The sequence below is a fragment of the Trichoderma harzianum genome (genome assembly GCF_003025095.1).
Source record: "Trichoderma harzianum CBS 226.95 unplaced genomic scaffold M431scaffold_15, whole genome shotgun sequence".
In the NCBI taxonomy this organism is placed as follows: Eukaryota; Fungi; Ascomycota; class Sordariomycetes; order Hypocreales; family Hypocreaceae; genus Trichoderma; species Trichoderma harzianum.
In genome coordinates this window covers 48307-73726 of record NW_020209263.1, presented here as the reverse complement: position 1 = coordinate 73726, position 25420 = coordinate 48307, and the positions used below count along the sequence as shown (strand labels likewise).

General features: G+C 50.0%; 5 protein-coding genes across 5 annotated transcripts; 4 read left to right on the top strand and 1 right to left on the bottom strand.

Annotated features, from left to right (window-relative positions):
* Window positions 1-3737: 3737 nt before the first annotated feature.
* M431DRAFT_124687 (hypothetical protein) lies at window positions 3738-12801 on the bottom strand. The gene is made up of 4 exons (XM_024912225.1): window positions 9270-12801; window positions 4454-5155; window positions 4253-4359; window positions 3738-4184 (listed from the first exon to the last, which is right to left on the bottom strand). Exons 1-4 carry the CDS (start codon window positions 12655-12657, stop codon window positions 3945-3947), a joined length of 4437 nt encoding a protein of 1478 aa, XP_024769694.1. The 5' UTR covers window positions 12658-12801; the 3' UTR covers window positions 3738-3944.
* Window positions 12802-13709: 908 nt separating this feature from the next.
* On the top strand, window positions 13710-15033 carry M431DRAFT_512244 (hypothetical protein). The gene is made up of 5 exons (XM_024919804.1): window positions 13710-13866; window positions 13947-13959; window positions 14043-14432; window positions 14492-14570; window positions 14633-15033. The coding sequence occupies exons 1-5, from the start codon at window positions 13846-13848 to the stop codon at window positions 14766-14768; spliced, it is 639 nt and encodes a 212-aa protein (XP_024769693.1). The 5' UTR covers window positions 13710-13845; the 3' UTR covers window positions 14769-15033.
* Window positions 15034-15310: 277 nt separating this feature from the next.
* Window positions 15311-16737, top strand: M431DRAFT_20012 (hypothetical protein). The gene is made up of 3 exons (XM_024913311.1): window positions 15311-15587; window positions 15649-15866; window positions 15932-16737. Exons 1-3 carry the CDS (start codon window positions 15466-15468, stop codon window positions 16498-16500), a joined length of 909 nt encoding a protein of 302 aa, XP_024769692.1. The 5' UTR covers window positions 15311-15465; the 3' UTR covers window positions 16501-16737.
* A 1057-nt stretch (window positions 16738-17794) lies between these two features.
* On the top strand, window positions 17795-20208 carry M431DRAFT_95739 (hypothetical protein; the record flags this gene model as incomplete). The annotated part of the gene is made up of 5 exons (XM_024924736.1): window positions 17795-19326; window positions 19384-19447; window positions 19505-19597; window positions 19663-19834; window positions 19892-20208. The coding sequence occupies 5 exons, from the start codon at window positions 17795-17797 to the stop codon at window positions 20206-20208; spliced, it is 2178 nt and encodes a 725-aa protein (XP_024769691.1).
* Window positions 20209-22293: 2085 nt separating this feature from the next.
* On the top strand, window positions 22294-24676 carry M431DRAFT_258746 (hypothetical protein). The gene is made up of 3 exons (XM_024913846.1): window positions 22294-23079; window positions 23143-23436; window positions 23499-24676. The coding sequence occupies exons 1-3, from the start codon at window positions 22486-22488 to the stop codon at window positions 24450-24452; spliced, it is 1842 nt and encodes a 613-aa protein (XP_024769690.1). The 5' UTR covers window positions 22294-22485; the 3' UTR covers window positions 24453-24676.
* Window positions 24677-25420: the final 744 nt, after the last annotated feature.

The window sequence follows — 25420 nt, the reverse complement described above, 5'->3', positions numbered from 1 at the left end:
TGGCGAGAGAGTCTCTCACAGCCGGTGGCGGCTGCGACGACATCATGATGGGCTGCATAACACACGCGAGCCACACGAGCCAGGGCCAGGGCCAAGACCAAGACAAAGACAAGGATGCGCGGATAGCAGATGCAGGATCCCCGACAATGCCAATGCCAGCTTGTGTGCCCAATCCAATAGTACGGCCGGCAATCAGAAAACGGGGGGGGAACGACGGCATGCAAAGGGAAAATTGATCAATCACGAGAGGTCCAAGATCAGGTCAGGCAAGGTCAGGTCAGGCAGCAAAAATGGCCGTTTGGGTCCGTCCTGGGGGGCAGCCACAGGGCTCAAGGGCACGGAGCCCCGCTGAAGCGCGCTGGAGGGGCAGTTGAATCTGCACTGGACGGAAGCGGGCAGATTGGACCGCTGAAGGCCCCAAGGTTGGAAGGCAAATCACTGGATAGCGCAGTACGTGGCGGCGGAGTACCACCTTCTGCCAAGAGACGTTGAAACTTTGTGAAATCTCTGCACCGTGGGGACTTGCAGCCGGAGTACTCTTTTACTGCCCGACCCGACCTTGTCAAGTGGCTCTAGGTTTGATGGTTTGGTGCTAACACGCTGCCTCTCAACGCCATCACGAACCATCGACAGGCAATCGGGAGACTCGGTGGGGCAGGCAGGGCTGGACGAACGAGCCTCGTCGTGTGACCCAGTTTGCTGCCTTTTTTTTTTTTCCTCTTTTTTTTTTCATCTCCCCCCGTATCTCCCCTCCCGTGGCACCACCTGCGATCGGCGCATTGGATGATGCGATTGCGCTACAGTAGCCGAGGCTCGTCACTATCAACTGTTGTTTTCTACTAGGAGAGAAAGAGACGCCAAGGATTGCCCTCCACGGCAATCCTGGGCAATCCTGATCCTTGAACTTGAATCTCGTTCGTCCAGTCTGCACAGATTAATTGCATGTCCGCATCTCCGATTCGTATTCCATCGTCATATCCACAGCCGAAAATTGATATCACACCGCACTGCACGGCCGCGGCACGGCAGCGTCGCAGTCGCAGTCCCCGAAAGACATGGAGCCTTGCAATGCCCCGAGCGAGTCAACATACTTGCACCAGTACAACATTGCAACTCTCCGCACCCCGAGTCGAGCCATGGCAAAAAAGGTAGGGCTATGCTGCCATGCTAGGTATAACAAACAAACACTACGAGTCGAGTCCACACTAGAACTAGCCGGCGCCAAAAAGATATGGTTACTTCGACTTGGCCACCATCCTCGTAAGCAAGGCGCGAGTCAAACTGCATAGCTGCGGCAAGCAAAACGCCCAAGCAAAATGCTTATTTGTCAAGTCATGTCATCTAACTGAAGCTCCCCGACATCCGGGAATGAATGAATTGGTGCTTGCATAACGCCCAGTAAGCTGATGAGTCACCTATCCTAGCAAGGAATACGGAATAGATAGGAACGAAGCAAAAGACAAGGTAGAAGATGATGAAAATTTCTTCAGCCCGCCCGGCTTCTTACGTGGATGCGCCCCGTCAGTGTTGCCATTCAGTTCTGTGCCATTCTCTGCCGTTCTTGTACACACAATCGCACACACCGGCTGGCTTCACCACGGAATACGCGGTCAGAATCCTACTGTTTCATCCGCCAATAGTCATAAAAGCAAAGATCGTCCATGTCATACCCCAGCCCAGGTCTAGGCCTCATCCGGACCCCGACGTTTAGCTTCAAGCCATGGTGCTAAGGGGCGGCACTGCTCGAATAAGCATTTGAATTTTGATCCATCATCATTCACATCGTCTGACAGTGGTCCCTTTTTTCCCTATCGCAAAAAGCAAACCTCATCTCTCAGCCTTTCACCACCCTTTAGCCTCCCCGCTCCTCTTTTCCCCGCAATAGACCGTGGAAACAAGACGTGCCAAGACAGCAGCCTCTCAGAGCTAGCAGATGCTAGTTCCAGAGCATGTGCTCAAGGTTTGCCGCCTAGTGAGTGATTCGTGGCGACCAACAGCTATCAGCTGAGACCATCTCGCATCGACTCTTGCTCAAAGCGGCCTCCCAACTGCAGCCAGGGATCCAATGGATGGCAAGGGGAAAACAAGAGCGGTATGCACGAGCGGGGGGGCTGCATGTGAAGCTGTGTGTCCTCGTAAGCAATCCTGGATCACCAATCATGGAGCGGGGATGTCCAAGGTCGGGCTTTTATCCTCATTCACGTCGGCACTCTCCGCAATCGTTAATGTTACCGCACCTTGCAGCATTTTGAACAAGCATTCTGAGCAAGCATTATGAATTCCATTGTAGGCAATTGACAAGCAAAGCTGCCCCACCACCAAGATGAAATTGCATCTGTTGATTACAAAAGTCAGACATGGAGATGAAGTCGACTTGGTGTATAAGATGATGACACACAGTGCCGCTGACTAAGATTCCATCCATCCTTCAGAAGCTACATGTACGAGTAGCCAACGAGCATCGCTACCTCTTAGGTTGATGAAAAAGAGAAAAGATAGACATCTCACCAAGCAGATAAGCCAACTCTAGATAACGCGGCTGACGCAATTATGAGCATCATGAGAAAGTTGTAGCGTAGATGATGGCAACCCCATGTAAGTCAGATGGGAGAGGGGTCTGAGCTTCGCAAGTAGCAGATTGATGCAAGGGCGGCGGATGTGATCATCTAGGCCGTTGCCAAGTTTAACCTAGAAAGGATTATAAGCTTTATTTAGTAAATAAGCATATTAGATGCCTTGAGAAAAAACATGAGCCGTCTATGTAAGGGGGAAACTCGCAGACACTAATATGCTGCAAGGGTGATAGCATCAGTATAGGTAAGTTGTTTCGTTTCCTCCGGGTGCGAACGACAGGTGCACGTATATGCCATTTAAGTCACAATGATCTGATAGTTGTTTGGACAGTCAGCATTGAAATATCATCACAACCCCTTCCTGCCGAGGCATGTTTACTTGGATGCGTGAAAACAGTCGACCAGCGCATCAAGCTGGATACCCAACATCATACAATGCATATCGTAAGCAGTTGGAACTTCCATGTATTATACTCGGTAGTAAAGGAAATGGTTAGTAGCAGACAGTAATTGACGAATAATTGCCAAGGTAGATAAAGGCAGTTCCTGTGCACTTCCCTTTGACACACCAGATATCAGTGTCGATGGGGTGAGGACGGCCGCTCTTTCGCTTTAGAAATCAGGTTGCCGAGTTTGGTATCATATGAGGAGGGTATCTGCCTATCATGCAATCCACTGTCAATATGGGACCAAAGATACCTGGCAGAGAGAGGTGATGAGAGTACATGTTTGCTATGTGCTAATCAGGCTCCAGGCACCAAACGAAAACCTTTCTCAAGCAGGACAGACAGGCTCAAGAGTGGCACAAACAGTATGATAGAACTACGTATACGTGTAGTAAGATCATTCTCGAGACGTATTATATAGCAATATACACTGGCGAATCAACCATTACGTGCCGTCCCCTACATGTACACATCATCCCTTGTCTCTGATACCGTCGATGTAGTGACGTTTTGCAGAAATTAAAATCCCATCAAACAATAGGCTGGTATCTCAATTACATATCAAACAATAATTTCGACACATACTCGTATTAGCAAGAAGACTATTCCAATGTTAGCAACTTCATTATCAGCAATTTTCAATGGCAAACGAATCTGCCGTCACGGCACTCCCAGACACGCCCCATTCTCACGATATACAGATAATGTGCAGTGGCTTAGGGAAACAGGATACATCAAATTATAATTCGCTCAATTACCGTCTGCATTACCGATATGTTATACAGCTTTATAGATCATAGTCATACCCCTTTGCCCGTACGCCCATCCTTTGCCTTCTTTCCAGTCCTGTCGTCCTAATAGTATCAACAGCGCCAGAAATATCCTCATATTATTATCTGATCCCATCAGCGCGTTGCGGGCTGATTTAGGCCACTTCGACTACTGGCTTCCCCAATGATGGCTTGCCCTTGTCTCCAAACACGGCACCGGCAGGCCCTTCAATGATCTCCTCTGGGACGGCAACGCGGTTACCACTCTTGTTGCTAACCCAGCGAATGAAAATAGGGTTGGCTTTTTGCGAGTCCCCCTCCTGTGCGTCGGCGGCAGCTGCTTTACGGTTGATCTTTGGGGCTTGTTTCTTGAGAAGCTTGTTGATTGTCTCCATCTGTGGTGGCGGTATTAGCAATGTGACGAGTATACGAGGATCTCAACCCTGATGAGAATACTACTCACCTTGACTTCTTCATTACGCTTCTCACTGAGGTTGCGTCGCCGTCTAGCCATTTCTTGGCGGCGCATGGACAACTCTTCCGCCGTAAATACTTTCTTGACTTGGATTTCTGCAATAGAGTGTCAGAGACGTGGTCTTGAATAACCAATCAAATCGCATTTCGCATCTCATGAAGACGTGCAGATGCGCAGAGATAGACTCACCATCAGGCAACTTCATAAATTCTTGAGGTATATCCTCAAACCGGGCCCTCTGTCTTTTGGTCATTTTGGCGAGGTCTGGCGTTTCAGCCCGGCTGCCTTCTTCGCTATCGAGCTCCGAATCGCCATTGGCCTCTTGTTGCATGGCAATTTCATCGTCTTCCTCAACCTCCTCCTCATCTCCAGCAACTTCGATTTCTTCTCCTTCGGCATCTTCATCTTCCATGTCCTGGTTGCCATAGACAATGGTATCATCGCCTATGTCGCTGTCTGCCGGGTCGCTAAGCTCGTCGTCATCATCCTCGTCTTCCTCGTCTTCATCTTCATCTTCATCCCGATTCACTCTGGATGAGGTGACCTTCACCGTGGGTCTCGACTTGGTAATCCTCGAAGTCTTTGCTGAGGGGCGGCCAACAGGCTTCGGGGCCATGTCAATGTCGCCATCTGCATCTTCTTCGCCCTCGGCATCAACTTCCATTTCGTCTTCACCTTCAGCATCTTCGTCACCGAGCTCTTCCATTTCATCATCTTCGTCTGCTCTCGTGTCCTCTTCGTCGTCGTCATCCTCCTCCTCATCATCCTCGTCGTCATCTTCTACTACTACTTCTTCCTCCTCTTCCTCCTCTTCTTCGTCATCAGGGCTTGAATCTATAACATAGCTCTTTTTTCCGCCGCGGTTGCGCTTCCCGTGCACAATCTCGCCGCCTTCAAATGGGTCGGCGGCCCGGCGATTGCCTCCCCTGGTAGACCTACTGCTGGGGAGCTTGACTGTAACGCTAAGATGCGTCTCTTCTGGCGATGAAGCTGTATCGCGAGAGGCCGATGCGCCAGCGGCACGTCCCGTCCGTCGCGAGGACATTTTGATATCTGAGTCTTCCTTTTCGCTTGTGTCAGCCCATCTGGCGTGGACGGAAATCACTTCTTTGGCCTTTGCAGCGGCCGAACGCCGCGGACGTGAGGACATGATACGCCGACTGCACTCGCAGTTGCTTGATGTGTTTGGATAATGCCGGGTCTATGGTTTTTGTGTTGCGTGCGGGCTTTTGGGAACAGGAGCCAGGGTAGCGGCAATGGCGACGGCGGTTTGTAAAGGGTTCAATGCCGCTTGAGCGACGTGCACATGTGGCATGTAGTTGGGATAAGCTCGGTCTAGCCACTAAAGCAAGGCCGCGCAACTGGGTTTTTGTACGGACACGAATTGCTCAGGCAATTTCCACAACATGACAGGCTGATCCCAGCCCCTAAAACAGCAACTCTGCCGCGGATTGGGTCTTGGGGAATGTCTGCCTGCATTTCGCGCCACTCAACCCTGCCTTTGACGGACATTGAGTCTTGGGCGCTGGTCCAATGAAGCAGCCAGGTGTAGGCATTTTATACTCCACGCCAATGAATTGGCCACGACAAAACACTAACCGTCCAACCTCAGCACTTGAGAGGTAGATCCCAGCATTGACGTCTCGCCAATTGTTTTGTGCTCATTGGGATGCTGCACTTGCAGTCTTTGTTAATGGAACTCGGGCCACAGACGCCAATGATGATGGACAAAGTCTCATCCAGAGTGACAAAGAGAAAGACAAAAATGAAGAGCAGGGTTGGTACAGCAGTAGGGAGAGCCCCGAAGCGATGGCGACAGAGACAGCGCAGAAGCAGCCGGCCGGGTCATGATGCATCACATCCGCCGAGATACATATCGGGCAGGCAAACAAACGAAAAGAAACTGCGTGGGAAACTCCCAATTGTCTTACCTTGTTTGTACCTTTACCGGCGGGTGCAGCCAATAACGGCTATTCGTGGTGCTGTTCTTATTGGACCTGAGCTGTACAATCACGATACGCGTGCTGCAGGCGTATGCGAGAAGAGGTATACCGGGATCAGCGCGCAGGACCTGATCTATCACTGTTCCAGAGGCTAGAAGTACCGCGCTGAACCAGTCTTGTTAGCACCGGTACAGGTAGTCGATGCCTAGAGTGAGCGCTGAGCTATCAGGGATCCAAGCGAGATGATTTGATGGCCGTTCAGCGTCGCTGCGATGACGGCAGGGTAAGGCTCGACGTGATGAAGTCTAAAAAAAATAAGAGACGTGTTGGTGATGGCCGAGACGCGGATCGAGGGAGATAAATGAGTTAATTCCAGAATACAAGGGGCTAAGTCAAAAACAAACGGCGCAGTTGAATGTCTGTAGGCGTTGCTTAGCGGCTACGGCTCTTATTCAATGGTTGTATCGCAATCGCATGTTAATTTTTGGTGTTGAGAGCAGCTGATGGGCGAGAGTTTGAAGACCCCCTAGGCCCACTTTTGTGACTTTCTCAGGTCTTTTTTGTTAGTGCTCTCTACATTATTACAAGCAAGTTATCTAAGGATTGAAGTATTCAATGCTTTTATGTCGAGATTGAACTTCCATTGGGGAGTATGCAGCTCTACGCACTGTCAATTGTAGTGGCTCGCTTCTGTTCGCTACTCTTCATCCATACAAAGTCGCGGATTTATTCTCCATTATCTACCCCCGTCAACTCCAAGGTCACCTCAGGGTAGCGCGGAACCAACACAGACAGCATGGCTGCGCTGCAAATTTGCAACTCGACTTGGTATTACCCTTGTCTCATAATAACGGTGATTATTTACGTATATAACTATTTTTACTAGAGAATAAAAACGAACAATACTTATCAGGAATTCGCGATACTGGTGGCGGATGATTGAAACCTGCTGAATGTGATTCCAAGTAGACCAGGTACAAGTTACTTGCGCCTGGGATGAACTTCAAGGCTGAACTGGGCAGATAATTCACACAGCTCGAGATTTCATTGGCTCGAAATCTTAGTCATCAGCAAATCCACTAGAGCGCGCCGCGTCTTGCATGTGCCGAGGCCTGTGACAAAGCCGGATCTTACCCGGCCAACCGACGTCCGGGGTCAATGTTATCGATGGCCATCTCGCTTCAGCTGACATGCTTCCCCTACGAAGATATGTGAAATTCCAATAACAGCACAAATGGACGACTCAGAAGGCAAATCATCAACCGATGGCGTGCCCAAGTGGCAGCTCAACGCGCCCGCTGACAATGTAGATAACGCCGCCGCGGATGCATCACAGTCGCAACAGAATAGCGATACAGACAAGCTAGAAGTTGCGCGACGGTTTCTGGACGATGATGCCGTCAAGACAGCTCCCCGGGATACCAAGATCGACTTTCTCAAGTCCAAAGGTGTCGAGGATGAAGATATCGAGCATCTCCTCGGCGGGTTAGAAGAGGCGCCATCATCAGCAAAGGATTCCACACCATCAGACGTATGTAAACACATACCTATCTCAGCCCTTCATCTCCCCATTAGACTAACGCCAGACAGGAGTCCAACCAGAAAGCATTGCAAGTGCTCGAAAAATCATTTGCACAGAAACCACAACCACCCGCCGCTCCCGAACCGCCGAAACCCATCCTCGCAGGCAGCGATCGGCCTCCCGTAGTGACATATCCCGAGTTCCTCACCAAGCCCCAGCGCACACCCCCCTTGGTCACGACCGACGGGCTCCTCAATACCCTCTACGCCTTTGGCGGCTTGTCGGCGCTTCTATATGGCGCGAGCAAATTCGCCGTTGAGCCGATGGTTGAGAAACTGACGAATGCGCGAATCGATTTACACGAGACCACCGCAAACCGACTGGATTCCATCCTTACCCAGCTCGAAAACACCGTCTCTGTCGTTCCGTCGTACAAAAGCTCCGCAAACACCGCTTCGGAGGCGACCGAATCCGAAGACCCATCTGAAATGTTCCACCGCGATGTCGGCACTCAGACGTCTTTTCCCAATAGCCCTTCAACCTCGACTCCCAAGGGGAAAGACGAGGCGCAGTCAAAGGTCCAAGCAGATCGTCTTTCGAAATTGGCAAAGTCGCTGAAGGGGCTTACGGACGACTTTAAGAAGCAGAGCAACGAGTCTCAGGATATCAAGGTATTGCTGGATGTCTTCCGCGACGATCTCGACAACATGACATACGGACACCATGCCGAATTATTCGGAAACTTTGACAAGAGGAAGAAGAAGGACTCTGAAGACGAAATCCGGAAAGTAAGGGATAACATCCGAAGGATAAAGGGCGTTCTTTTGAGCGCGCGGACTTTCCCTACCTCTGCTAGGTAAAAGGACAGAATCAAGCGCGCATTGTGTTTTACTGCTTAGTTGTTGGGCATTTAAACTGGCGAAAGGACGTATAGCTATGATTTGGGGTAGACTGATGATATTATTTCCCATGTATAGTACTAATTACAATTTGTATACACACATGATCTGTGCCCTATATTGGCCTTTGTTATAGAATGTGCTCTCTTACTGGCTCCTTGCCGTCGATACATACAAATCCACAATGAAGATTGGAAGAGTGAAAAGAGAGAGAGAAAAGATGAAATGCCATTATATGTTCATGTCCAGATATCCTCATGATGGAGCTGATGCACCCTCCCAATGAAGCCGAAACAGTTGAAACGACCGATTCGCCCATCAGCCTCGTTTCTGCAAAAACTCCTCGATTTTGTAAACTTGGAAAACGTCTCTCCATGCCATGACCTTGATATGTTCAAACCCTCGGCCCTCTTCGCATTGCTCGGTGTACCAGTCTATCGTTGGCTTAAAGAGATACTCGAAGCTCTTCCCTTCCAGCTTAGGGTCGAACTGTCGTGCCGCCTGGTGCAGCCGATTTCGACATTTCGTATATTTATATTGGCCGTGACCCTGCGGTGGATGGAAGATTCTCTTTCGGGTTGGTGCGTCGTCTCCTGGCTGCAAGTTCCCCTTCATGTCGTCTTCATTTCTTATGGGAGCACTGCGGTCCTCCCGATGTTCTGACGACCTCTCAGGCGTGACAAGACTCCATCCCCTACTGGATATTTCGTAGGCTGGTGCAGGTATCCAGTCTTTCACCATCGTCAAAACGCTATCAAGCCATTGTATTGTGACGTTCAGAGCAGATGCACCGCTGGGCCTGGCCCCGACAGCGCCCACCCAGACCTTTTCAAGCGGGAGTCTATCTCGTGCCCTTTGTTGAATGTGGTCTATCAAGCGTTGCTGGCCTTCGGGGAGATCGGCATAGCAAAAAGTTTTGCCTTTCCTGCTGCTTTCTAAATAATTAATGTCCCATATGAACAGCTCTAAATTCTTCCAAGGCCGCATATGTGGGTTGACCGGACGTAATAGAGCAGCCCACGGGGATCGTTGGACGTTGTGAAATGTACGCGACGAAGCTTGCTGCTCGTCAAAGGTGTAAAACAGCCCTGCGTATGTATTGAGTGGTCCTCTGTGGGAGATGTTAAACACTCTCCAGTGATATTCAAACCACTGTTCATATGTATAATATCTTTGTTTGATGTCTCCCAGCCGGAAACCAACATCTGACGTCGAATATCCCACGGGGTACAAGTACAATTTCACGGGCGTGTATAACCCTCGTTTGAACTCCTCTATGATTTCAAACAGTCGAGTTTTTATGTACTTGCTTTCGTCGTCTTTAGCTGCTCGTGGCCCAGACGGAGGCGACAACGGTTCAGGTTGGCTTGGGACCCCTGACAGTGCCTCGTCCGGATCGTTCACGACGCCGTCTTCGTAAATTGGTGCCTGAAGCGTTCTTGAGCGCCGTGTTTCGGTTTGCCAGCCACAGCCTATGACAGTATATCTTCGGTACTGTTCTATATTCAAGGTAGACCACTCGCCGAACCAATTGACCAAGCTTTGCTCATCGTTACCATCTATTGCTTCGGGCGCGAGGATAATACTTCTAGAATTTCCGTTCGGAGCATCTGCAATAAGCTGTTGGATGAGTTTGAAAGACTTCCACCGACATTCTATTGCCTTGTCGGATATACCCTTGGCGCTGAGTTCCTCCTCTGAAGCGTTAACCGGATGCTTGCGTCTCATCGCCGTCTGCTCTAGGTATAGGTTGTTCATCCATTCGTCAATCTTTGCGCACAGAACCAACTTCCTGGGTCGGCTCACGTCGAAAGTTTTGACGTAATTGTTCCAGAACCACTTCAAAAACGAGTATGCATGCTCTGGCTCCGAGACCAAGAAGCTAGGCGTGATCAAGAAGGCTGCCCCAGGGTCAAACACACGGTAAAGGCGGATATCGCCCGGGGGGGACGCTGGCGAGCCCTCAGAACCTAGTGGATGAACGGGCAAAAGAGAACGGCTGAAAGTCCAAAACGTAAAGTGTGTTCTGCGCCCATGTAAAAGGTCGTTCAATCTGGGGATCTTTCGTATTGCCCAAAGCATGTCTTCATGAATAATGACAACTCCATTGGGCAGTTTTATGAAACTAGACCAAGAACCTCCTGCGTAACTAACCCGAATATCGCAGTCGCTCCGGTTATCTCGCAACCACCCAGTTAACAGGAAAGCTTCTTGTTCGGCACGATTGGGGAAGGCCAAGTAGAAGTTGTGCTTCTCGCCGTCTCTTGCATGAACGGGGAGTAGCTGCTCATATTTCTGGCCGAAGATTTCATTCAAAGGTCTTGACCAAAATGCTGAACCTTTGTCGCTCTTGTCTGGCACCATCAGCTGTGAAGCGGAGGCCAGCATGGATGGAGTCAGGGAATCAACTGGCTTGAAAATATGGTATTTGAGGACTATGTCATCGCAGTCTTGTGTTGCTTGACCATCGGTATTTTCAGGGAAGAACATGTATACGCAGAAGTTTTCGCTACAACTTAGCAATCCCAGAGACCCGAGTCTTAGATTGCTCGCCAAGCTTTTGAGGGCGTTAAGCTCCGTATATGATACCACAGTGCCTTCGCATAATTGTACCACTGATAGGCCGCCGTTCAAACCTGTCTGGCAGAAGAGATCCCGAGAATTGCAAGTATGTGTGAAGACGAGCCGCTCATCTGAACGAAACTGGTCTGCCCAAGCGAGGCCTCTTTCTTGGGGTATCCCATCAAAAGAGAGAGTAACAGTATTTAGCTTTTCGGGACCTAGTTGCACGGTTTTGCTCACTGCTTGATATTCCGGCTGCTCTTCGGAAATATCAGTGTCTGGCTGGGTCATTTCGTCGTCTGAGGCATCTGGGGCCGGTGAAGGAGTCTGATCAGACACAAATAGACTATCGCTTGGGTCTATATCCATCGGTTCATCTTCCCAGTGAGCAACACCCTTTGTTGGAGATCTGCGTTTCCCGTTGGTTTGATCATCATCTTTAGAGCCATTGGCTGATGGCATAAGTTGTGGGTTGTTGTGATCAAGAGAGATCAGCTCAGAAGGCTGACTTGCTGGCGCCTTGATCCCTTCTCTATCTCGACGTTGTAACTCTATCTTCCTTCTGAGTCGCGAATTTAAGAATTTAGGGTTGACTTCTGGGTTTGCCGCTGCTTCGCTCAAGGTTCCTCGCCCCTTGCGAGTACGACCGCCAGCGAAGACATTTGCGTACCCTGTTGGTCTTGCTGCCGCCACCCGATTTGATGGAATGTGTCTCCTCGGGACCTCACGAGAAGTCTCCTCGGGCGGAAGAATGAATCTCACAGAAGCTCGTGTCGTGGTCTCGGCACTCTTTAATGCTGACTTTAACGGAGCCGGGGGGTTCACGGCTAATTTCTCTGGTGGGCTGGTCGTCCTGGTCTCATCAGGCCCAGGTGTTCCGAAAAGCCCCTCCTGTATAGTTTCTTGGGGAGAAGGAGAATCTTCAATCAATATTGCCGAAGTTTCTGGGATTATCGCGGACTGATTTGTATGAGAAGCGGGCGGGTTCTCTAATAGGCTTTGCTGCACGCTTATTTGTGCAAGGCTTGGACCAGCCTGACCAGCTTCTTCCTCTTCTTCATCCGGATAATCGCTGAGTAATTGCAGAAACTCATTCATTGTCATCATTGGCGTCTGGGGATAGCCGCGTCTTGCGCGCACGATGTTGCGAAGATGGTGTCGAGCAAGCTTCGACTCGTAGCTCTTCGTGAATGCATCTTTCCAATCCTGAAGTCTGAACTTTGGCACCAGTCCATTTCTTTGGTCTGCCTTGTTCTTCTCCCAGATTCCCATGAGCTCATCTGTTACGTTTTCTCTGGGCTCCCAGGTTGCTTCTTCTATGGGCAGATCTTTCCATTGGATCAGACAGCGGGGCTCTCCGTTAACGAGCCTTTCCGCCAGGACCTTGTCGGCGAACAGCTCATCACTGTTCTCAACATCGGTGGATGTGATTGAAATCTCATCGTCAGAATCTCCTCCAGACGCCATCGCCGATGATGATGTTTCATAGAGACGACGTTTCCAGGTGAATAGTGGTGATAGCTGGTTGTCCTGCCGACTTGGAATTGTTTGCAAACGGCCTGGATGCAATTGAATTCACGTGATTGCACCTGCGCACAGATGTCGCGGCAGAAACCATGACTACCGCTGCCAGGATGGTGTAGAAGTGCTAATTGCTGTGCCAACCTTGAAATGAGTCCAAAGCATGCCCTGGGCGGCACTGCAAGGCCCATCTGATGGCTACAAGCTGCAGTGATGTTGTTGTTTGCTAGCTAAGCAGCTGCACGAGCCCGAGCCCGAGCACGAGCTTGCTAAAACAAAACAGCACAGCATCAACCCACATGCAAATCACCTTACGCGAGCCAGTGGATTATTAACCTGAACCCTTAACCCCACATGCACTCTCCTAGTAAGGCTCTAATCAAGTAGTTTCCGCCGACGCTTGGGCGTAGTTGTTTGGGCTCAATCGAGTCTTGAGCTGCTCATCTCCAGCTACTAACATGGAATCTATCTGCCTAGTAAGTAGTGCTTCGTGCTGTGGTAGGCATCTGAGATGGTGATACACGGCATTAGGCAGCCCTATAAGTGCCACCAATCAACACCATAGGTACCTCACAAGTATCTGTACCGCCCTCAATTAGGAGAGACGAAAAAGGGGGGAGTAAAGTGTTATCATGGTCCTTTGGGTGCTAAAGAGATGAGGGTCCGGAGTCTCCATACGGCTCTCCTGTTGGTGGGTTCCTCAGCACCCAAAGGGCATTTCTTTGGTGTAGCAGAGGGCACTACCTGTTGTGCTAACGGCCATTCACAGGCTAACGAAGGAGCCCAAGCCGGTACCTCAAAGGTACCTGTTGATCCATGCAGCGTCTAGGGCAGTGTGCAGTCGCCAGCAAGTCTCTGTCAGGCTGCGGGAAATGCATTCCTCGTTGCCTGCAGCGCCTCCTGAGCTCAAATTCCCAGCCCAGCCCAGCAGAGCACAGCGCAGTACTCGTACAGCACAGGTGACTGACTGACTGACTTAGCAACCCCAACTACCAATCGTCAGAGCCGCGCAGCCACTTCTTCCCCTCCACATCCACAACCACAACCACACATCTCAGCGTCACAGCGTCCCTTGTCTGCACAGCATCAACCACATTTACTCACTTGCGCGCATCGACTCGTTCTGCTGCTACCATGGCCAACGACGAATATGATGTAGGTTCCGCCCCCTTCCAGCACTGCAACGAAATGAACACCTGGCGGAACGCTAACGGCGATGCTTCAACCCCCACTAGTTCCTCTTCAAAGGTGCCGCCCTCCCTTCTTCCGTGGATGGCCAACGCCGCCAATCTGCTCCGTGGCCGCGTGCATACTAACCCCGAGTCTGCTAGTTGTCTTGATTGGTGACTCTGGAGTCGGAAAGTCCAATCTTCTCAGCCGATTCACTCGCAACGAATTCAACCTCGACTCCAAGTCAACTATCGGTGTCGAGTTTGCCACTAGATCGATCCAGGTCGACTCCAAGACCATCAAGGCGCAGATTTGGGATACAGCTGGTCAGGAGCGTTACCGTGCCATTACTTCCGCATACTACCGTGGTGCAGTCGGCGCCCTCCTCGTCTATGACATCAGCAAGCACCAAACCTACGAGAACGTCACGAGATGGCTAAAGGAGCTTCGGGACCATGCCGATGCGAACATTGTCATCATGCTGGTTGGCAACAAGAGCGATTTGAGACACCTGAGGGCTGTGCCCACGGATGAGGCCAAGGGCTTTGCTAGTTCGTCTTTTGCGGTCCAAGAAAACAAATGGAGTTATACTGACCAATGTGACCTGCAGGCGAGAACCATCTTTCTTTCATCGAGACGTCCGCCCTCGACGCCAGCAACGTTGAACTTGCCTTCCAGAACATCCTTACTGGTGCGATCTGTCCTTCCATCGTTCCCCTGCCATCTTCAGGACTAACACAATCCTCCATACAGAGATCTACCGAATCGTATCTAGCAAGGCTCTCGACAGTGGTGATGGTGCCCAAGCCACCATTGGTGCCGGCACTAATATCTCACTCAGCAAGGCAGCCGACGATGAGGCTTCCAAGGGCGGCAAGTGCTGCTAAGCTAGTTATGATGATGCCAAAGACATGTGGGGAAATGGGAAATATTTTAAGTCGCATGTTTCGAAAATGTACGTCGCATACCGAAAGACTTCGACACTGTGTCGAGGAAATGAGGAGGAGGCCTGATGCTTCCTTTTGTTTCTCAATTTAGAAGGGCGCAGACACTTTTGACTTTCTGTTGTTTCTGTTTGTCGCGATGGGGGTTCCTGGGCTGATCTATCCGGTGACGGCTACGAAGCCTCATCTTACGTAGCTAAATGACCTCTTAATGAAATGATTCGGTTTTTCAAACCTGGCAGCATCGTCTCCTCGGATTTCCTAGTCCTAAGATACAAGTCCTTGTTGCTTTGCATTTATTCCTAGGTAAGATACATCCCATCGATCCGAAGCCCAAGATTGGCGGTGATCAAACCACCTTGTCTCTAACGTTGGTATGCGGTACGCTCCGCAGAATTGCTTCCCGCTCTTTAAGGCCCCCAAATTCCTGCCTACCGAACCGAGCTCAGCGAGAATCCCCCACCATGCTCCAACCGACGCTAAGCCGTGCCTGGACTGGCTATCGGGCGACCCACATTCATGATTTTTCCGATAAGGATTTCGACTGCTTATCGCATTGCGCTCCTCTAAATTTTCTAGCAGTCGCAAACTATTTTGTACGCCCATTCCCAACTGCTTCAGCTATCCCCTACTCTACAAGATGGCGGCCGTATACAAGTCCCTGTCCAAGGGCGGCAGCGAGAAAAACGAATCGTCGACCAATGGCGTCAAGAAAAACAAGCAGAGGGTGCTGATCTTGTCCAGCCGAGGTGTCACGTACAGGCAAGTCTTGCGGCGATGGGCTTGATAATTGCCGTGACTTTTGCTGACTTTATACCAACAGACACCGTCACCTCTTGAATGACCTTGCCTCTCTGCTCCCTCATGGTCGAAAGGATGCCAAGTTCGACTCGAAATCCAGACTCGGCGAGCTCAACGAACTGGCCGAACTGTACAACTGCAACAATGTTTTGTTTTTCGAGGCGAGAAAGGGCAAAGATTTATATGTATGGATGAGCAAGGTGCCCAATGGCCCGACAGTTAAATTTCACCTGCAAAACTGTGAGTGTTTTGCGAACGATTTGGTTCCCGAGGGCGACATCACGTACTAACGGCTCTGTTTGTAGTGCACACGATGGAGGAATTGCACTTCACTGGAAACTGCTTGAAGGGCTCAAGACCAATCCTTTCATTCGACGCCGCTTTCGAGACCCAACCGCATTTCCGCGTCATGAAGGAACTCTTCCTTCACACATTTGGCGTTCCGCAAGGCGCGCGAAAGTCCAAGCCATTTATCGACCATGTCATGGGCTTCAGCATTGCAGATGGCAAGATTTGGATTCGAAACTACCAAATCAGCGAGGTCGAGCAGACCAAATTGAAGGGTGGCGAGGAAGAACCCACAGTTGGCAAATCCAACACGGACATCAATCTCGTCGAAATCGGACCTAGATTCGTTCTCACGCCCCTGGTGATACAGGAGGGCTCGTTCGGTGGACCAATTATATACGAGAACAGAGAATTCGTCTCTCCCAACCAAATCAGAGCTGACATTCGGAGAGCAAAGGCCGCAAGGCACAACGGCAGGGTGGAGCAGGCAGTTGGCCGCGTGTCAAAGAAGGATGATCTGGGCCTCCTGTCCAACGGCAACCGACCTGCCAAGAACGAGCTGGATAAGACAACGCTGTTCGCATAGACGGTGTGAAGGTTGATAAGAATGATGGCGGGGATCTCCAAGACTTTGATTTGTATTTATCACAGGCGGCGCATAAAATGGATTACATGGCACGGCAGTCTTTCGTCTCGCAGTTACTTTCACAAACGCGTCCAGCACGCGCTGAGGCCATTTCCTTGCCAGATCAATAATTTAGACTGTTGGATTTTTTATATATTATGGATTGTGGTTATGCATTCAAATTTTGCCAATCATTACACACATGAGAGAGAGTTGCCGCCTTGAGTGTTTGAGATCAGCTTCCCGTGTATGCTCTAATACGTATTGCGCAGGATTCTCGATGTCGCGTTTTTCTTTTACCAATCACAACCCAGAAATTAAAGCAAACAATCTCAAAGAACAGAAAACCCGCACGAAAGCGGAACAAAGACAAAGGACATCGATTGGACGTTGGTTTGGTTTGCTGGTTTCTGATTTATTTCATGCTCATGTTACGCACCAGCCACCATCGCCGCAACTAGTGGCTGCAGCAAGGGCTAAAAAGTCCAAGCGCCAGACTTCTTAAGCCAGTGCAGCGTCACTTCACTAATGAACCAGTGCATCAACCCTTAAGTTCAGCCTCTACCTTATCCTGCACTGCACTTCTCCAGGTTACCTAATTTGACGGCCCCCGGTCAGCCCCCGAGGGCCATACGAGGCGACTCTTCTCGTACATACTCGATTTGAGGATATCGCTGGCATCTCGCGCCCTCGCCTGCGATTTTCTACGATTTGCTCTGAGAAGGGAGTGGCTGGGGTTGAGGTGAGGTGAGTTCGGCGGATGGCGATGCATTCACGTTTGCATCCATTTTCACTTTGGGCTTCACATTTCACAATGATGTTATCACTTTACTTATGGGGGGCTTCTTTTCTGGCCTGCACCGATATTCTGTTCTGCTATTCTGGCATTACTCCTCGGATACTGCCTCATCCCCTCAGTGACTCTTCCTACGCGTTTATCCCACCCTTCTCCTATGCCTGAGCGTTGCACATAGTCTTCTTCTTTTCTTTCTTTCTTCTTTCTCTATACAGTTCGTAGCTGTGGCAGTTTCATCTTTCGTCAACCCATGGCCTGAGCAATGCTAATGCTGTATTAGATTTACAAACTGCCTTCAACTTGCCAAGGGAAAAGCATAGCCAAAGGTCAAATTTGATACAGAGGCCTTAGGCCTGGGGGGGTCCAGCTCCATCACTTCGTGCGATATACTCACTGCCCGCTACTATTGGGTATATCATGGCTGGAAATGTAGCCATGGAGGAATCTGAAGACCATGTAATGGGGGACACCGACATGACAAGCCTCAATGGTCATGGAAGCGGAACCCAAATGAACGACGACGACACTGCCTCAGATAATAGCATATATCATGAGGATAGTGAGCCAAGCGTCATAGAGGACACCATTGTCAAGCTACAAGTGCGCCGCGGTTTGCTTCCCACCGGCTGCTGTTACGATGACCGAATGAAGCTTCACATGAATGCCGACTTCAGTCCAAATACCCACCATCCTGAGGATCCTCGGCGTATCCACGAAATATTCAAGGCCTTCAAAAGAATGGGGCTTGTCTATACGGGCCCAGAATCGGAGCTACCAAGAATTATGAAGGACTGTCCAACCAGGTACATGTGGAGGATTCCAGCTCGGCCTGCCACGCGGGAAGAGATTTGCCTGGCTCACTCCCCTGAGCACCTTGCTTGGGTGGAAAATTTGGACACAATCAGTACGGCTGAGCTTCGTTCATTGACAAGGCAATTCGACCAGGGCCGTGAATCTCTCTATGTCGGGAGCATGTCTTACCCTGCTGCCCTTTTGTCGGTTGGTGGCGCCATCGAAACCTGCAAAAGCGTGGTTACTGGACAAGTCAAAAACGCTTTTGCTGTTATCCGACCTCCTGGGCACCACGCTGAGTTTGATCAGCCCATGGGATTTTGCTTCTTCAACAACGTTCCCGTGGCAATCAGGGTGTGCCAACAAGACTATCCAGACCAATGCCGCAAAGTCCTCATCTTGGACTGGGACGTCCACCATGGCAACGGTACCCAAAACATCTTTTACCAGGATCCCAACGTCCTCTACATATCCATCCATGTCTACCAGAACGGACAGTTTTACCCTGGCAAACCACCGAATCCCATGACTCCTGATGGCGGTTTAGAACACTGCGGCACAGGACAAGGACTGGGCAAGAACATCAACATTGGCTGGCATGACCAAGGCATGGGTGACGGCGAATACATGGCGGCATTCCAAAAGATTGTGATGCCCATCGCAAAAGAGTTCAATCCGGATCTAGTGGTCATATCAGCGGGCTTCGACGCTGCAGACGGAGATGAGTTGGGTGGCTGCTTCGTTACACCTGCTTGCTACGCCCACATGACGCACATGCTCATGTCTCTCGCGGACGGCAAAGTTGCCGTCTGCCTAGAAGGCGGCTATAACCTCCAGGCAATTTCAAGCTCTGCGGTAGCCGTTGCAAGAACTTTGATGGGAGAACCGCCGCCAAAGCTCGCTCTCCCCAAGATTAACAAAGAGGCAGCCAGAACATTAGCGAAAGTGCAAGCGTATCAGGCCCCTTACTGGGAATGCATGCGGCCCGGAATCGTCGACGTGCCTGATGTTCAGTCTCTCAATGCAGACAGGCTTCATGATGTCATCAGAAACGCGCAGCGCCAAGTTATGCAGTCAAAATACGGCATGATCCCGCTCTACATACAGCGAGAGCTCATCTCAAAATCATTTGAAAATCAAGTGCTAGTCACACCAAACCTACACGATGCACAAAAGATTCTTGTCATTCTACATGATCCGTACGTATAGCCGCTTTGCCCCTTTTTGTCTCAGCAGGTAACTCAATTTTGTCACAGGCCTCAATTACTAGCCCAAGTGGATGTGGCAGAAACTACTGTAGATGCTCATAATACATGGGTGGTGAGTTACGCATCACATACGTGCATAAACGATCATAATATTGAGCTGACTGCGCAGGTTGACGGGGTAATGGAATACATTGGGTGGGCCGTTGGCCAAAACTTTGGTGTCATGGATATCAATGTTCCAGCTTATGTTACCCATGAAGAGGTAGGCACTTTTGGCTCTGTTTCTGACTCTTACCGCTTCACCGGTTAATCTAATGCTGGACATAGGACATTGATGCTTTCACCCCTGAATTTAACGAGAAGGAGATCCAGGAGCAAATCTTGTCGCTAATTTGCTATCTCTGGGATAACTTTCTCCAGCTTTACGAAACCAACGAAATTGTCTTGCTTGGCGTCGGCAATGCATACCTTGGAGTTAAAGTTCTCTTGATAAACAGAGGTAAGCGAAGCTACGCCCACCTTGTAGGCCATACCTGCTGATCTAAACTGTCTGCAGACTGCAAAGACAAGATTGCGGGAATTGTCAACTTTGTGACCGGCAACCTGAGACCCGTCAAGTCTGACGTTGACAACGAACTCTCATCTTGGTACAAGGAAAACTCGCGCGTCTACGTGGCGGGAGACCATGCCTGCTGGTCCGACCCCGACTTGACACGAAAAGTCCACAAGAGACGCTTCGGAACGGTCGTGCGCAGCAAGATGGCTGGGCTCAACCACATGATGCAAGCGCACGCCGAGGAAGCCCACGAATGGATCTTGAAAAGAGTGACTAACAATCCCGACGGAGACACGACTGAGGAGGACAACCCTTGAAACTTTTCGACTTGCCGTGCGCCATTGCCATGGGCCGGTGTTTTGTTGTTGGCTAACTAACTAACTAACTAACCAATACTTCGTTATATGAGAACCTTTTCCCGTTGCCATCTCTGAGTCAGGTGTTGCAATGAGCTTCTTCGCTGACGCTTGTCATTGTATTACATAGAAACCTTAAAATAATAAGCGGGATGCTCCGCAGGCACATCCCTTTTCGTATCAAATCAGGCCAAGCCGACAAAGCAGAGGACATGACAAGTGCACCACGGATGATGCGGAGTTTGAGTTCTGCTATGCAAAACCAGTTCAACATAATCTACCAATGCCGATAACCCTACTTGCTTGCTTGCCTACTAATACCAATACCTAGGCAATCTCGCCACGGTGGAGTTTGACCTGCGGGGGCCCCAGCTCCTGATCCCAACCAAAATGAACTGCAGCTATCACCAACGGAGGAATCCGTAAAAGATGCCCGTGGCCCCCCCAAGCCTGCTCCATGGCTTTCTCCCTCCACCCCCTTGCACGGAGAGTGTCTTGAGCCGGCTTGCCCCCACTATCTGACAAGCGGCAGTCGATTCGGAAAGCCTGCCTCCTTTGATATCTGCTCATGCTGGTAGATTGGATGTGCCTGGATCCGATGCCCCGGTGCTGCACCGCATGTTGATACCCGTTTGCGTGAATAAGATGGATGCATATTATCAGGTATTATAAACAGACTGTGCATATGCTGTACAATTGAGTGTGATGTATCTGGCAAAGCAACGTCTTTCTTACAGTAACAACCTGAGAGATGTCTATTTCGTACTGTACATACTGTACTTGCCTAGATAGCATCCAGTAATACCTTACCCTGATACTTTATAAAGCTGACGATGTTAACCCCACGCTCATCTCGGGAAGCTGGATCAGCCAGATCATTGGGGCGGTGCTCAAGCAAAATACTAAACATTGTTGCCCTACAATCAGAGCTACATACTAAACTAAATCCATACTATCTCCGGCCAGGCTAAACGGGAGGCGTCGAGAAAGACCCCACATGCCACCTACCGTGATGTCTTCCCGGGCGGTTCTGGAGACTTGCCGCGGAAGTCCGTCACTCGGATTGGTGTATTTCCTTTCTGGGGGTGCTTTGCACAAGTGCCAATGTATGACTGCGTTTATTTGCCTAGGTAGGAATATTATCACGGAATAAGTGATAAGAGAGTGTTTATTTTATTCCGTAACATATGTATACACAGCTCATGGTAAGGTACCGGAATCATTTCGTCCGAATTAGGGCGTTGATGTCGTCGTATTTGCCCTTTACGGCTGCAGAGTATGAGTAAAGAGAGCCCATGACTTATTAAGACATACATTACCGGGAAATACATCTCGATCAAGGCAGTGATTATCAATACAGTCCCGTTTATTGGCTGCTTTTATTCTATTTCACGAATTCATACTCGTACTAATACCACCTTACTAGAACAGAACAGATCAATAGATTACATGAATATTCTATTCGTATGCCATCTCCAGCTGCTCCGCAAAATCCTCTCCCCCCCCCGGACCGAAGTCACTAGTACTAGCCGGGAAAGACTTTGTGGCACGAATGGCGGCTCTTGGCCTGCGGCGCTGATGGTCCCATGTACATGTATGAGGTACCCGTACAGACCACCCGACATCATTTACCTTACCTTAGCTCTTGGAACCGCCCTTCTCCGCTCTACTCCCGAATCCTTTGCCGTGATTTTAGTGCCGCTTCCCACTTCCCACCTCTTTGCCATGAACAAACCAGTTGCCAGTCCAGCGGCCCCCTCACGGATTCGGCCTGGAATCAGACTCCCGTGTCGAGTCCCGATAATGTTATCATGGACGGAACATAGTTTCTCTTTTTGTCTCCTCGGCACTTGAATGCTGGACTTGCGCTTCTCTTTCTGAATTCACTGTTGTTTATATCTTCTTCTACTCGTCCTGCATCTACACCTGCTGATCTCGATCTCATTACGTGCCATCTTGATTACCTATTTCATATTCCCATTTTTGGCTTACACATCAATCGTCGTGCTTCTGCTCTCTATCTGAGCGCTCGTGTACAAGCGTCTCCGTGCCTTCGCCTTGTCTTGCGCCTGTTCCATCGCCGAGGAGAGCCATGTCTCCCGCTCTTGTGTGTCAAGATGCGTCTCAAAACTATGACGTCGGTACGATCATACCGCGAATCCCCCCAGCAGCCACACGGCTCAATGTACTAACTCGATTGCGGCGGCAGTGATTGTGGGTGCCGGGCCTGTGGGATTGATGCTCTCTACATGTCTGTCTCGATGGGGCTATCGCATAAAGCACATCGATAACAGACCAGAGCCTACAGCGACTGGTCGGGCTGATGGCATCCAGCCTCGCTCTCTCGACCTGCTGCGGAACATGGGGCTGAAGTCTGCCATCATGGCCCATAAGCCCGCCCGTGTCTATGAAGTCGCATTCTGGGACCCTTCAGAATCAAGCAAGGGTATTGCCAGGACAGGGACCTGGGCCAGCTGCCCCAACTTCATCGACGCCCGCTATCCCTTCACCACACTGCTACACCAAGGCCACATCGAGAGGGCTTTCATCGCAGACCTTGAGAAGAACGGCACCGAGATCCAGCGGCCCTGGACAATCACGGGCTTCCAATCTCGCAGCCCCCAGACATATGAATATCCCGTCCAAGTTGAACTGGAACACGTCAACGGCGCGGAAAAGGAAACCGTGTTCGCAAAGTACCTCTTTGGAGGCGAGGGCGCAAGATCCTTTGTCAGACAGCAGCTGAACATCGGATTTACGCATAAAGATCCGATCGCGTATGTCTGGGGTGTAATGGACGGTGTGGTCAAGACTGATTTCCCTGATATCAAGGTCAGCCTTTCTGCCCCCTGCTTTCCCTCTTTTCCTAACTTAAAATGCTAACCTTCCTTGTAGATGAAGTGTACGATACGCAGCCAGCATGGCTCCATCATGGTCATCCCTCGTGAGGACAACATGGTTCGCCTCTACATCCAGATCGCGTCCTCCACGGATGCCGACTGGAGCCCAAGAAAGACAGCCACTGAAGCAGAGGTACAAGCTTCCGCCAAGAAAATTCTACAGCCCTACTCGATCGAGTGGGAGCATGTAGAATGGTATTCTGTCTACCCTATTGGCCAGGGAATCTCTGATAAATATACCTTGGATGAGCGAGTTTTCTTAGGTGGCGACGCCTGTCACACCCACAGTGTAAGTGACTCCCATATTACTCCTTAGTATGTATAATTCAGGAACTAAGAATGTGAATCCAGCCCAAAGCCGGCCAGGGAATGAACACTGCCTTTTTGGATGCGCTAAACTTGGCTTGGAAGATCCATGCCGTGGAGGGCGGCCTCGCAGACCGAGCCATTCTCAAGACATACGAGTCTGAGCGAAAAGCAGTGGCCGAATCACTACTAGACTTTGACAATCGATATGCGAAGCTCTTCTCCCAACGGCCACCCGCCGCTTCCGAAGTTCAGGCCGCCTCGGAAACAATACCAGATGCAGACCTAGATGCCGACAATGCCTTCATCAGGACGTTCAAAGAATCCTGCGAATTTACCAGCGGCTACGGCGTTTCGTATCAGCCTAATGCATTAAACTGGTCTCTAGAGCACCCAGCACAGTCGTCTCTCATGCAGCCAAGCGGCACAAAGCTGCAATCCGGACGTTTATTCGTAATTGCAGACGTGACAAGAGTTGTCGATGCCAACGTGGTACACTTGGAGCAAGAGATACCGCTCAACGGGTCGTTCCGCATCTTCATCTTCGCCGGAGAGCCAGTCAAGAACCGTGCCGCTATCCGCGACCTAGCAGACAACTTGGCTAGCGCCGATTCATTCTATTCAGCATACACTCGGCCGGATGTCGATCAAGTCTCGCATCACGAGAAGCACAACCCACATAGCATGTTCTTCACGCTGTGTACCATTTTCGCCGCTAAGAGACATCGTATCGAGATCCCAAGAGACGCACCTGGCGCTTTGGCCCGTTATCGCGACCACGTCTATGCGGACGACAGATGGGATCGCCGTGTACCTGATGCACAGGCATCGGCGCACGCAAAGATGGGTCTCGACGAAGAGAAGGGCGGCGTGGTTGTTGTTCGACCAGACGGCTACATCGGCATGGTAGCATCTCTAGTAGAAGGCACAGGCACTATTGACGCCCTCAACGCCTATTTTTCAGCATTTTGCACCAAGAAGTTCGGAAGCGCTGCCTAGAGCCTTTGGCGTGCTCGCGCGGGAATAGAAGCGGTACTGGTATTTATTTATTTTACATCTTGCACCTGTCATTTTACAATTTTTACGGTACTACTGGACATATTATCATGTGTAGCACCTGCGTCTCTTACAGAAGCTGCTGGATATAGCTTACGTGTTTAATGAATATATCTTGAACCTTTGTACTCTAGTTGAATGTGATAAACTCCCATGGCAACGGAAATCTCGAAAGCATCACGTCTATTGCATACGCGGCCATTGAATGAGTCATATATTAAGCTTCTTCCATGAGATAATGTTGTACATGGCAATAGCAACGGGAACCTTATCGAGGAGAAAGTATAAATGGGCAGATTTAAAGATACGGTTAGATAGAGCGCACGTACCACGGCGAGATTCGGCGACGCGTAATAGAGATAGCAAAGACGCGCGCGTTTGTAGATATCTAGCTGCCTTGGCGAGCGTGCTAGATTGATATGGGCATCTCGACGTATCTGGTGGGATTTGTTTCTGCCAATGATAGCCCAGCGCGAATAATGAATATATGATGCCTACTGGTATGCCTACCGTAATAAATTGGTATATGTCTCAAGTAACCACAGCGGTCTTATAACCATAGTATTTTTTCTGCCCGTTGTTACAAACAATTGTATATATACTTTCAACCGAATCATAATTGAAGTCACATTTGTTGATTTCTCCGCATTTCAGCAAGTATACATAGAATTGTGCCATCTCTCATGCCTTTCAATGAGACACCAGCGCCTAAGATTAATTGCCACAGGCCAACACCAAACGATAAGCAGTGGTAATAATAGCAGATATCTCGAGAGCTGGGTAGCTACCACGAACTAGATCATGGGAGTAGTTACTCAGCACTGTCGAATGGCTATTCAGCATCCCAGCGTGCGTAGTTTGGGCATTATCGAATCAGGATGTGAAAGAAGGCTGTTTATGTACTACTACGA